This window comes from Martes martes, assembly GCF_963455335.1.
Source record: "Martes martes genome assembly, chromosome: 13".
Classification (NCBI taxonomy): Eukaryota; Metazoa; Chordata; class Mammalia; order Carnivora; family Mustelidae; genus Martes; species Martes martes.
Genome location: NC_137901.1, coordinates 759,253 through 773,183, shown reverse-complemented (window position 1 = coordinate 773,183; position 13,931 = coordinate 759,253). Strand labels below are relative to the sequence as shown.

The following is a 13,931-nucleotide window of genomic DNA, read 5'->3' as shown; positions in this document are numbered from 1 at the left end:
GGATGGTGACCGGGCTGTGCCCCGCCAGTGCGCTCTCTGGCGGGAAGCGTCCGTCACGCTGCCTCGCGTTTGCCGCAGCAGAAGAGAAGATGACGTGTCCGTGCCGGCGTGGAGTTCCCTTTTCGTGCGCAAGAGAGCAGTGTGGTGTGATCGGGTTTGTTGGGTGCAGGTTTCCGGGAAGACCTGAAATTAATGACGTCGTGGTAGTGACACGTGTGTGACCAGCAGCGCGTGAGTCGTTCCCCCGACAAGAGCGGACATCTGTTAGCTGCGGGGGCCCGGAGCGGTGGACGGCGACCAGGACCGTGGACGCGCCGCGGCGGCGTGCGGGGACAGACCGTCCGTCCCGGGTCGGCGGGGGAGCCTGCTGCTCGCATGGGCTGCCCGTGACAACGACGTGCTTGGAGAGCCGTGCTGCGGGGAACTCATGAATTTTAAAACTGAACTCCGCAGCCTGTAACGGGAGCCGCGCATTCCTTTGTCGGGGACGTTTACGCTCCCGCAGAACAGAGCGCGCCAGACCACACCCCGAAGCAGCAGGGTGTTCAGGGCGCACACTGACTGTCCTGCCCGTTCCCGGGCTCTGCCGGGCCATTTGCTCCCGCGTCACGACGGCCTCTGAGGCCGCCCCCTCTGCACCGGGATGTGCTGTGTCCACGGCGGCGCATCTCTCCCGGGGCGAGCTGCGGCGGGCTCTGGGGTCTTGTGCGTGGGGTGGGCGCAGCCACTCCTGCCTGAGCACGGCGGCGGGGCCTTGGGTGCGGACACGCTCGCAGGGTCGGGTTGGTGCGGCGCTTGACCGGGGCACGCGCTTAGCGTGTGCTGGGCCGTTCACACCGGCGGAGACACTTGACGCAGGCAGTGGTCGAACAGACGCCCGTCGTACTGGGAATCGCCGCCTTCTGAGAAAGCCTCATTTACAGCACGTGGAACACGGGACTCCAAACTGCGTGACGGCACACACTCGGGAGGCTCCTAGCACGCTCCGCGGCGTGCTAGAAGTTGTGTTTCCGTTCCTCATTCCTTCCCTGTAAAGCCCCAGTGGCTTTGTGTTCGGGGCACCGTTGGTCCCACGTGACCCTCACCTGGGGAAGGTCCCCACCTGGAACCCGCACGGGAGTCTGCGGTCAGCCGCAGGTGGAGTTCCCTTCGCGTCCCGGCAGCCTCTGCGCCCAGGCTCCTACAGTGCAGGGGCGGCTGCCGGGCCGCCTGCCGGGAATGGTGCATCGGAAAGCGTGGCCGCCGCATCTCCAGCGCCACTGCCTCTGGCTGCCTGTGGCTCTTCCGTCGCCGCCCTGAGAGGGGCACCTGCGGGAGTTTCTCGTCGGAGACTGAGCTCCTCTCTGCCTGCTTTGCTCACTGTGCTCCAGAGCACGCTGCTTTGTTAAGGAGCCGCGGCATTTTCTTTCTGCAGGAATCACAAACACGCCTCTTGTCCAAAGACCTTTCCTGTCTGTCCCTGGCGCGTTCGAGTGGCCAGGTCGCTAGGAAGCCTTCTGGTGGCGTCTGCCTGCCCGCGTCAGCCCATCCCCTTCACGAAGCTTCCGACTTGGGACATACTAACGGTTGTTGCATTAAGATGACAAAAATTGTATAACCTGTCAACTGCTTGAAATCATGAAAATTGTTTAAGGCTTGAAAAATAATTTTGCATTACTGACTCTTTCAGTAACTGGTTTAACCTTAGACGTCCCAGCTGTACAAGCGGCGTGGAGAGTCTCAAACTGGCCCTGACTTTCCTGCTCAGCGTTCTGTAGGGTCTGCTGAAATAGGGACACCGTTGAAACTTAGAAGATGCTCCCAGGAATCATCCTGGTGTCTTAAGATGTGATACGCGCCCCTGCGTAAAGGCGTGTCCCCACGGGTGCTTCAGTATCTTTAACCCGGCCAGATGCAAGTGCGCAAGAAGAGAGCTGGAAATTTCACTGTTTATTTGATGAAATAGTCGTCATTTGTTCGAACATGTCTGTTACAACCTCCTTAAAACGTGATGTTCAGCAACTAGGACGATGGTACCAGGCACAGCGCTTGACGCGGACGGCAGGCCACCTGGGCAGGTGCCAGCGTTGGGCACAGCCGCCGCAGCGCCGTCCGTGCGGTCGGAGCTCCCTCCCAAAGCCACCTGGTGCACAGCAGCGGCCGCCTTGCTTCCCTGCCCTTGCTGGGCCCTGGTCAACCTCGTGCCTCCGTAGGTTCTCCTGTGCTAACTTCTCCCATGAGAGGAAGCACATGCCGTGTGGCCTTCTGTGTCTGGCTTCGTTCACTCAGCGGACACTTCTGGGTTCGCCTGCATCGTCACGGGTCTCAGTACTTCGCTGCCTTCTACTGTGGGTGATACTCCCATGTGCGGATAGACCACGTTTCATTTATCCGTCTCTCCGTTGAAGAACATTGATGTGGTTTCTGCCTTTTCTCTGTGAGGAACGCGCTGCTGTGAGCAAGGTTCCAGCCAGGGTGGGTAGGCAAGAAGAAGAGGAGGCGTCCGCACTAAAGGGGAGTAAATCGAGTTGTGTGCGACACGGTCTTTATACGGAACATCCTGAGGAGTCCTCTAGAGATGGGTTGGAATCAATAAGTGAATTTAGAAAGGTTTAAGATGCAAGATGAGTATACCAAAATGAGTTGTATTTCCTAAACGCTAGTAACAGACTATCCAAAAGTAGAGTTGTAAACATAATTCCGTTTACGACGGCACCAAAAAATCAAGTCAGTATTAATAATGTTAAGATGGCCGTGAGACTCTACACACTCCCTCACCACATCCCAGCAGCCTTCTTCCCTGATCCTAAAATTCCTGTGGAAACGCAGAAGGGCCCCAGAGTGGAGTAAATAATCCTGGGAAAGGACCAAATGGGAGGACCCCGTAGTTCCTCATCCCACAACCTGTGGCCAGGCCGCAGGAATCAAGACAGGATGGTGCTGGTGTGAGGACAGACCTCGAGATCGAGGGGGTGGCCTTCAGAGTCCAGACGTCGGTCCATATCTGTACCCTCAGACAAGGCACCCAACAAGGGCGCCAAGACGGTGTGCTGGGAGGAACTAAAGCCGAGCACAGCCGACTGGTTTCCTGCAAGGGGCCACTGTACTCACTGGGGGAGGACCAGCCTCTTCAACGGACGCAGTGAGAGCAGGATGTCCACGTGCAGAAGAACGAAGGGGGACCCTACCTCACGCCACACATGAAAACTGGCTCCAGATGGATCACAGACCTAAATGTAGGACCTAAAATGATCATTTTTTTTAAACTGCTGAGTTTTCAGAAGCCCCTCTAAGTGTGTTTTCTGTTTCATTCTCTTTGGCTCCATTAAGCACCAGAATGAAGAACTTTGAGGTATCTACCTCAGTATAAAGCTTTATAAACAAAACTCCAAATAATAAAAAGTAGATAAATGTAAGCATAACCTGAAAGAGTAGTTAGGGTCTGGATTTAAGTTACTTTCAATTATTTTCAACCAAATTTTTAAATGCGGCAGTATATTTACCGTGTTAGCGTGTGCCTGCGTGTGTCTGCGGTAGCTCTGTGGCCTCCCGTGGAACTCGCCACTGTGGCGAGTTCTCCGACAGCAGCAGGAAGCAAACGAATGGCGGAGGTGGAGTTTTCATCTCAGAACTCCAGACGCCGTCACCAGGCTGACGGAGGACAAGGAGCCGAAGCAGCGCGTCAGAGCAGCCGTCAGCCCACAGCCCCGGATTCGGTGTCTAGAGGTTGTGAACGGAGCAGTGGTCCCGATGTGCCTTTGGTTTTGGAAAATACTTGCCGTCCGCATGGAGTATTGCATTTGGGGACGCCAGTGTTGGTCCCCAGGAGTGCGGGAGCAGCCCTCGCCGAAGTGAGCCCTCTCCCACGGGCCTGACGCCACCCTCCGGCCGTGCTGGGTTCGTGGGCGTGGGCCCTGACCGCCAGCACGGGAAGAGGCGGCCCTGCCAGGGCACGGAGTGTGTGCAGAGCCCAGAGGCACGCGGGCAGCCACATCCAGCAGCTGAATCAGGTGCCGAGGCGTATTTTGGTGAAATGACACCATCACTCGGGGCTGTACTTGATGCCGTATGGGAGCCCATGAACCTTAGAGTTACCTCCAGTCTCGCAGTTGGGCAGCGGAGGTCGACGGCCTGACAGGGTCTGCGTGTGCGTGAAGCACAGAGGAGTGCCCGGCGCACATGCTTGTTCGTTTGTCGTCGGGAAGGTGACCCAGCAGGTTCCCTCGGGGGCTCGGTGGTCCGCTGCATGCAACACTGGTGCAGCTGAGGGACGTGGGTCTCCTCGTCAGAGTTTGCTCCGACGCCCTTTTACATTCCTACGTCGCGCCGACTGGGTGGCTTCATGGCAAGCGTGCGTTCGCCCCCGTCCGCATGCTGTCTGGGTTTTGTGAGTTCGGCGCACCCACGTCTTCGCCCGGACAGGCTGGCCGTGGCTCGGGACGGCTTTCTCGCACGTTGCGTCACGTGGACTTGCTTGTTGGACCGCGGTGTTGTGTTGCCTTCTTCGGAGCAGCAGCAATCGTGTGTTTCCTTTTTCTGTGACGAGTGGGGAGTGGGAAAGCGGTACAGACACCACGCGTGAAGGAAACGTGGTTCTCATACACACGGCACGGTTGACGTGATCGTGGAAATGCGTTTGGAAGGAGCGAGGTCAAGCAGCCCTCAGTGAGCTCGGTCTGTGTGGCATCTTGGCCCTGGTCCAGTCACAGCGGGTTTACGTTCCCGTTAATGCTCCGAAGCTGGTCCTTCCCTTCCCCGCCCTCCGCACATTGCTTGGAACCAGTGTTGCAGAGCCGGGGCGTTCTCCCCGGCACTCTGGTTCAGGGGATGAGGGGCTGTGACTTGGGCATTGGGATTTCTTTTTATAACTTTACTTTATTTTTTCAGTGTTACAGAATTCATTGTTTTTTGGGTTTTTTTTTTAAGGATTTTTATTTATTTATTTGACAGAGAGATCACAAGTAGGCAGAGAGGCAGGCAGAGAGAGAAGGGGAAGCAGGCTCCCGCTGAGCAGAGAGCCCGATGCGGGGCTCGATCCCAGGACCCTGGGATCATGACCTGAGCCGAAGGCAGAGGCTTTAACCCAGTGAGCCACCAGGCGCCCCCAGAATTCATTGTTTATGCACCACACCCAGTGCTCCATGCAGTACGTGCCCTCCTTAATACCCACCACCAGGCTCTCCCAACCCCCCACCCCCGTCCCCTCCAAAACCCTCAGATGGTTTCTCAGAGTCCACAGTCTCTCATGGTTCATCTCCCCCTCCGATTTCCCCCAACTCACTTCTCTCCTTCACCCGATCTCCTCCATGTTATTCCTTATGCTCCACAAGTCAGTGAAACCATATGATACTTGACTCTCTCTGCTTGACTTATTTCACTCAGCATCATCTCCTCCAGTCCCGTCCATGTTGATACAAAAGTTGGGTTTTCATCCTTTCTGATGGAGGCATCATACTCCATAGTGTATATGGACCACATCTTCCTTAATCCATTCGTCCGTTGAAGGGCATCTTGGTTCTTTCCACAGTTTGGCGACCGTGGCCATTGCTGCTATGAACAGTGGGATACAGATGGCCCTTCTTTTCACTGCATCTGGATCTTTGGGGTAAACATTCAGTAGTGCAATGGCAGGGTCGTAGGGAAGCTCTGTTTCTAATTTCTTGAGGAATCTCCACACTGTTCTCCAAAGTGGCTGCACCGACTTGCATTCCCACCAGCAGTATAAGTGGCTCCTGAGGAAAGGGACTCTTGTTCCTCTTTGTGCCTCCGGCGCTTGGTGCACGATCGTGTGTGTTCTTTGCCGTATCTGCACCAGCCGCGTGGTTGCACCCACGTTCACCAACTCGTGCGGCAGGAGGTTCCTCGTCGCGGGTGACAGGCCTTGCACCCGGGCCCATCGGCCTCAAAAACCCAACACATAGTGATGCCTTTGAAGGAGCTTTTTGTCACATGCGTGAATGAATTCCAAGTTTATTAGAAAGGCTGGGAATGTGAGAGTTGACAGTGTGTCTCAGGCCACGTGGCCGCAGGAGCCGTGCGGCTGACATGGCAGGAGGGCGCCCGCGAGGGTGGGGAGGAGACCTCCTTGCCATCCGCGGACGCGACGCTTCATGTCGATGGTGGGAGTTGCTGACGGTGTTGGAGGGAGGGAGGAGAACGAAGGCTCCTTATTCTGGGAAGGTGGCTCCAGTCAGGAGGTCAAAGCCATTCTCAAGGCTTACAAGTCAGGACGAGCCGTGAGGTCCCCAGGGTCCACGCAGCAGCAGGAAAGCCCCGTGTCACACTTGTGCGGCTGGCTTGGGGACGTCTAAAGGTTGGTGGGAGACAGGAAGTGAAGAAAGGGTAGGGAGGATGATGGGGGGCGGCGTGTGGGGCAGCCCCCGTCACCCACCTCTGACTGTGCACCTGTGGACGCCCCTGCCAGCCTTGCTCGGGTGTTTCACAGCAGGGGGGCGGCCATGCCCGTCAGGCCATCGGGTGGCACTCCTGCAGGGACAGGTACTGCTGGTCAGGAGGCGGGCGGGCCACGGGGCAGAAGGGGAGGCTGAGCCTGTGCGTCCACGGGGTAGAACAACGCTTCCGGAGGAAGAGTGGGCAGAGCTGGGTGCTACAGGCTCTGGGAAGGGTGATGCCTTGGACCCTAGAAGGTCTGCAAAGCCAGAGAACCCTAACTATGGCCCCAGCACAGCAAGCCCACAGACCAGCGGGACAGAATCGAGAGCCCAGGAGAAAACCTCGCACATAAATGGGCAGCTCATGTAGGACAGGGGGCAAGAGTAGACCGTCTCCTCAGTACTTGGTGCTGGGAGCATAGGACAGCTGCGTGCAGAGGAATGAATGGACCTTTGTCTCACACCACACAAGATGAACAGGGAACTGAAGACAGAAACCGTAGAAGTTCAAGACGAAAACTCTTTGATATTGGCCTTAGCAACGTCTATTTGGATCTGTCTCCCCTGGGAGGGGCAGAAAAGCTAAACCAAACAGATGGGATTTCATGAGACCAAAACGCCTCTGCGCAGCAGGGGAACCCACCAACAAAACGAAGAAGCGGCCTATCGGATGGGAGACGATGCTTTCAAACCATCCGTCCTGTGAGGGGTTAACATCCAAAAGCATGGGAAGGACTTACACAACTTAGTATCAAACAATTAAAACGTCCCCAATTTAAAAATCGGCGGAGGATCTGAAAAGACATTTTTCCAAACAAGACCTGTTAGATCACCTACAAACGCGTGAAAAGATGCTCGGCGTCGTTGATCCTGAGAGAAATGCAAATCGAACTACGGTGGCGTGGCGCGTCTCCTCACACTGGTCCCAGTGGCTTGTTCACCAGCACGGGAGCGGCAGGTGTTGGCGAGGGCGCAGAGAAAGGGGCAGCCTCGTGCACCGCAGGTGGGAGCACAGACGGGTGCTGTCGCTGTGGGGAGCAGCGCGGAGGGTCCTCGAGACGCTAGAAGTGGAGTCACCCCGTGACCCAGCACTTGCACTTCTGGGTGTTTATCCGAAGAAAACGAACACTCGGGCACGAAGGTCCGCGCCACCCCTGCGTTCACAGCAGCTGCGTCTACAGTCGCCAAGATGTGGAAGCAACGCCAGCCGGCATCCGGGGAGGAGAGCGTGCGGGAGAGCTGATAGACACGCGCTGCTCGGCCGGCAAGACGGAATCTTGCCGTTGGTGACAAGGAAGGACCCGGAGGGCATGATGCTTGGTGAAATGAGTCCGAGAAAAAGTCGTGGAATCTAAATGACCACCAAACACGGGAAATACATATGCAGACAGAGAACGAGTCGGTGCTTGCCGGGGGGAGGGTCGGGGAAGGCGAGACGCAACGGGATGCAGAGCTGCGAACCTCCGGTTATAAAGGAAGTGAGTCCTGGGGTGCCAAGCCCAGCGTGGGGAGTGTGGCCGGTCATACTGCAGTGACGCGTGGGCGGCACGCGGCAGGCACTTGTCCCGGGGAGCGCGCTGTAACCTACCAATAGCAGACCGCTGCCGTGTGCACCTGAAACGGACAGTGCGCGTCGGTCATCCTCGGTTTCCCAGAAGAGAAATGCGCGAGGCATCCATCCAGGCACGGCAGCAGCGCCGTGACACCGTGACGCGAGCTGGGCGCACACCCGGTGCTGTGCCCACCGTCCCGCAGTGGGAGCTGGCGAGTGGGGCGGGGGCCCTTTCCTTGGGGTCCTCTGTCACTCGCATTCCGTGCTTTACACGGAGGAGATAATAGTTTATTCTTGGTGGGAACTGTGCAGCTGTAGTATTCTTATTTTTGACACAGGTGTAAAATTATTGGTAATAGAAAGGTTGAAAGAAGTATTGTTATTAATTGTAGTGATATTTATAAACTGCCCCATTACCACAGCCCACCGTAAATTAGAAGCTGCAGGTTTGGTGTGTGTCAGAGGAAAAAGTGTCTACAGGAAGTTCTTTAATTATGTGAATCTGAGAAGTAAATTTTTTTTTATCATAATAATATGTTAAATGATTTTTCAGGGAACTGTTCATTTGGGCACACTTAACAGGTGAGCTTGGTGCTTGTTCTAACAGGAATTAACATATAGTATCTTTTGATGATATCAGAACTACCATGTTTATTTCAAATCTTTGATGTAAATAATTTCTAGATCTTCCTTACTTTATTTGGAGGTTGAATTATTTTTTTAAAGATTTTATTTATTATTTGACAGACAGAGATCACCAGCAGGCAGAGAGAGAGAGAGAGGGAGAAGCAGGCTCCCCACCGAGCAGAGAGCCTGATGCAGTGCTCAATCCCAGGACCCTGAGACCATGACCTGAGCCGATGGCAGAGGCTTAACCCACTGAGCCACCCAGGGGCCCCGGTTGAATTATTTTTAATTACATTCTTTAATATAACCTAGTATTTTAATTAATTCTGCTTTACTTCATGAGGATGACATAACCAGAAAACCCTTTGAAATTATACTTCTTACATAGTTTTGATTTCAGGAAACTTAGGGGCCATTTAATTGAGGTACTAAAAGGGCTAAATAGAATTCTGCAAAAAACAAAATTTATAAAACTGAGAAGCATCCCTGAGAAGGGCTGCTCTCTGAGATTCATGAGACCTGGCGTGTGTACCGTGCCCGTTCTTGTGAGAAGGTTAGAGTCTCCGGAGCAGCATCATGAAAGACGGGTTCCCGTCCTGCCGGAGTAGCCCCGGCGTCGTGGCAGGGCTCCGAGGCCGGTGCGCTGTTCTGTTCTGGACACTAATGTGTGTGGAGTCGCCGTAGATGTGACGACACTTCGCACGAGGTCTCCCGCGCCGTGTGCACCGAGGAAAACAAAAGCTCGTTGATATTTACGGGCGTCTCGTGGCCGGGTGGAAGGCTCAGCTGCCGACCGGCTGCGCACGTGCCGGTCCCTGCCCACGTGGGGACTGGGTCAGTCCGGCGGCCCTTCTGTCCGCTGTGAGGTGAGTCCGGCAGAGCCCCGGGTCACCGGCCGAGCGCACGTTTCATTCCCGCCCCCGACCCGCAGACGCGCAGGTGTTCACGGCGGCCCCCACGGGCTTTACTCCTCGAGGACGCGGTAAACAAAGTTCCTCGTGTGTTGTCGCGTCAAGTGATACACATCACAGTGTTTGCGGCTTTCGGGGTCATGAAGGTGTGTGACATCGTGAGTCTGTGCGTCACTTTTAATGATAATTCACCGGTTTTGAAATAACGTCAGCCTCTCCCTGCCCTTCGTGGTGCTGCTTCACTGTGTTTGGCCGACCCAGGACCCCTCATAAAGTGGACCTGTGCGTGCTCCTCCCCGTCCCGCCTTCCACACACGCGGGCGTGGAGGCCTTCCCCGTGCTCACGCGCCGTGTGCCTGGCCCCCGCGGCCCGGCCGTCCCCAGGAGGGAGCCCCCCACCGGGCAGCCCCGCCGTGGGAGCCCAGGGAACGAGGAAGTGCCCTCCTGCTCTCTGACCTTCCCGTGGCTGCACGTGATGCACACGGGCTAAGGGTTCGATGCTTCCATTTTTGTCCAATGAAAGTAATTTTTCAAAATTGGGTTTTTTAAAAACTGGTAGACGTACTAATTTGGGACTAATTGATGTCTTTCTCAGGCAGTGTCCTAGACTGTAATGACAAAGATGGTGACTCTGTTTCCCAGTTTCACGCCTGTCTCAGAACAGGCACAAGTGATACTCGCAGCGAACAGCACATCTGAAGTGAAAGGCAGAGCCGCCCTCCCCTCGGGGAGCCAGGGCCCTCCACGGGATCGCCCGCTTGTCCGGAGGGATCTGGGCGGGATGCTTGTCCTCCACAGGGAAGGACATTCCTAGCGGCCGGAATTACAGAGCAGAGCGTTCCCACTGCCGAGGGGCGCTCGGGTCTGAGAGCGTCGGCCCGTGCGTGTCCGTGTACACCACGGGGAGTCCTGGTCCCGCTGATGACCTTCCTCTGTGGCCTGGTCTTTGCCGCAGGAACCCTCACCCAGAACGAGATGGTGTTTAAGCGGCTGCACTTGGGGACCGTGTCTTACGGAGCGGACACGATGGACGAGATCCAAAGCCACCTCAGGAACCCATACTCACAGGTGAGCCCGTTGGCGCGCCCCGGGGGCCGCCTGCAGGGGTGCCAGGCTCGGCGAGCCGGCCTGAGCTTGTTGCATGCGCTAATCTGGAAATCGGCCAACGTCTTTGTCCTAAAACACTCAGTTCTTATTTATGAATCGGGAGACAGTTTTTGGACCAATTTTAAGTAAGTATTTCTATACTGTAAAATAATAGAAAAAGTATAATGACCTTAAACCATTTATTCATATTAAATAATTTTCTTAGTGAAATAGTGGGAAAAATCACTGGGTACAGGAAGTATTTTTAAGACTGTTAAGTAGAATACCGCATCACAGGTGTTTCTTACCAGTCCCTCTGTGTTTCTTCAGAACTAGTAAGACTTTCTCATATTTTTTTGCCTCTTCGATAAACGGAAGTAGACACACAGTGTCGTGAGCCGTAGTGTCCCTGTCATTCTGCCTCAGCAGCTGTCTGTGCACAGCGGCCCTGATGCCCCCGTAGCCCTTCTGCTTCTCCGTTATCATGGTGAAGTGAAACGCAAATGTCCACTGTTTCATCTGCAAGTACGTCGGCAGCTCTCTGAGGCTGCGGGAGATACACGGCCTCGCAGCCACAGTGTTCGCTGGAGGCTTTGTCGGCCGTGTGCTCTGCAAGTGCATCTGTGGCCCGGGACAGTCCTGACATGGGGCCCACGGCACCGTGTGTGCCCCCGGTGACGGGACGCGGGGCCGGCAGATGCAGGCCATTCGGCAGAGTTCACCTGAGGCCACGCAGGTCCCGTAGCCTATTCCCAGGGAGCGTCCGCGTTGCACTCACCTGAATTCACCAATTATGTAACCAAACCTCGCAACCCCAGGGCCTCTGAGGTGCTCGTGCACAAGGCTGTGGTTTGAATCGAGGGCCAGCTGTCACTTTCCCAGGCTGCTTCTCTGCCTCTCTGCTGGCCTGTTGTGGGGCTTGGTCACCCCGGTCGTAACAGGCTAGCGTAGATCAGGCACGGACGCGCAGCTTGCCCGCCCCCTGGGGACAGGCTCCCGTGGGCGTCTGGCGGCGGTGCCCACTGAGGCCATAGCGCTGCATATTCACCGTCGTCCTTCTGACTTGACTTTCATAGCCGGGGCTGAGCCACACATGCCCTGAGCAGTTTCTTTTTTTTTTTTTTTTTTAAAGATTTTATTTATTTATTTGACAGATCACAAGTAGGCAGAGAGGCAGGCAGAGAGAGAGGAGGAAGCAAGCTCTCCACGGAGCGGAGAGCCCGATGCGGGGCTCGATCCCAGGACCCTGGGATCATGACCTGAGCCGAAGGCGGAGGCTTTAACCCACTGAGCCACCCAGGCGCCCCCCTGAGCAGTTTCTGCTCTGACCACATTCAGTGTAGTCTGCCTCGCGCTCAGCTCGTGCGGACCTTCTCTTCTGGAATGTTTCCCAGAACGGCCTATACTTTACTTTCCAAGACGCTGTCAAATGAAAAATATCTAATGGATGTGTTTATCGTACGTGACGCTCGCGTACACAGGCACACGTACGTGCACACGCACACTTAAAACCAAGCCCTTTCTTAGGTCGGATGTCACTCAGTCCGGCACAGAGTACTCTGTGACCTAGAGCGTTTGTCAACAGAAGGAAAATCTCAAAAGGAGAAGGACTAAGACTTCCCTTCTTCTGGTAATCTAGGTCTAGGTCGAAACAGTCCCAGGTAAAATCTGTTTTTACAGAAATAAATTTACATTACCATGAATATTTTAATAGTTCCCAATAAGCTATTTTACTAGAAAAATTAAAAGCGGAAAGGATGAGTCACTGTATAAAAACAGCAAATAGTTGATCCTTGTTTCCATGGAGGAGGTGTTTTAAAAATCTTTTTTTCCTAAACTATTTATGGTTGGCTGGTTAGATAGTACTTTTTGGAAGATTGATTTTATTCCTGGGATTCTGTCCTTTTATTAAGATAATCGTCTACCAGGTCCTCTGCAGTGTAACACAGATCTCCCAAATCTGATTCTATGTGCACACCGGAGGCGTTTGGGGATGGAGGGCGTCTCTGTAACGGCACGTGTGCGAAATTAAGTCACACAGCCGCCGGTAACCCTGACCGAAGCCCTCTGTGGCGCCAGCCACGCCGCGCGCCGCCGTAAGGGGAGGCGAGCACAGGCGGCCGTGCCGGCCGGGGACCGCGGCGACGGGCCCTCCGTCAGAGCCACCGTGAGACAGCGCTGTCACCCGGCCGCCGCCAGTCACGGCTCGGGGGCCCCGCACGCCCCGTCCAGAAGCGAGAACCTTGCCTGCTCGGGAACAAGGGAGCCGAGGAGCGTCTGGCCCTCTGGGGCGCGGGGGTGGCGGCCGGACAGACGCGGGCAGTGCGGGATGTTGAGACCGGCTGTGGGGTCCGGCTCGCCCCGGCATGCGGCGCTCACGGTTCTGCCCAGAGCTGGGCTCTGACTCGGAGGCCGCCCCGGCGGGACTCCCTCGCTGCAGGGACGCTCCAGGTGCTTTCCTGCCCTCAGCTGCGTCCACTTCAGCGCAGCCCGGAGGCGGGGGGAGTGTGCGGCTCTGGCGCGTCCTTCCCGGGAGGACAGGCAGGGCTCCTCGAGGGCTCAGCGGGGGTAGAGGAGAGCACTGCGACTGTCAGGACTGCAGCGGCCGGTTCGGGGAGGGGACGCCCGGCAGGCGTCCATGAGCAGGCGGCGGGGCAGCGCTAGCGCGACAAGGCCACGGGTGTGAGCAGCAGTGCCGGGAGAGCTGCCCGTCTCCCGCCTCGTGGACGCGCTCGTAAAAATCACACGTGCTCGTAAGCCCAGTAGCAGCCGTGTTGTCCCTTCTGTGCGTCCCGTATTTCCTCAGACGCAGCCTCCGGCCGGCGGACACACCGGCAGCGCGACGCCACCCAGAAAAGCCCAATCTGCCGCTCCCAAGGTGAGGAAAAGTGTCAGCAGCCGAGTCCACGAAGCCGTGAAGGCCATCGCTCTGTGCCACAATGTGACCCCCGTGTACGAGCCTCGAGCCGGCGCGCCCACGGAGGCCGAGGACGCAGAGGCGGACCAGGACTTCAGCGACGGGAACCGCACCTACCAGGCCGCCAGCCCTGACGAGGTCAGTCGGGGCCTTTCAGAGAATCTCAGAAACCAAACTGCGACCGAGGCACGAGATTTCCTTCTGGGAGGGGGGGTGTGAGGGGAGCTTTGTTACCGCTTCGGATGGTGCCTGAGCTCCAGCCCAGAAGGCCTCAGCGGCTCTTTGGGATCCGTGCATTTGGGCCTGCTGTGTCCGCGTATCCCAGAAGGTCCGAGAGTGAGTTACTGGGAAGCAGAGGAGAAAAATCAGAGCTTGAGCGGTTTCATGAACGGATTTCTGACCAAGTCAGATCTTAATGAAGCTGCTGGAGCCCGCGCTGTCCCTCACCACCCCATCTTCTTAGCTCC

The 13,931-nt window shown here is 56.1% G+C and overlaps 1 protein-coding gene across 3 annotated transcripts in view; it reads left to right on the top strand.

Annotated features, from left to right (window-relative positions):
* ATP9B (ATPase phospholipid transporting 9B (putative)) overlaps positions 1-13,931 on the top strand; it is a 235,012-nt gene that overhangs the window by 178,985 nt on the left and 42,096 nt on the right. For all 3 annotated transcript variants that reach the window (XM_080821146.1, XM_080821145.1, XM_080821147.1), the window contains 2 exons: positions 10,417-10,529; positions 13,354-13,602. In XM_080821146.1, the coding sequence (XP_080677272.1) occupies positions 10,417-10,529; positions 13,354-13,602 (362 nt within the window). The remainder of the gene's footprint in view (positions 1-10,416; positions 10,530-13,353; positions 13,603-13,931) is intronic.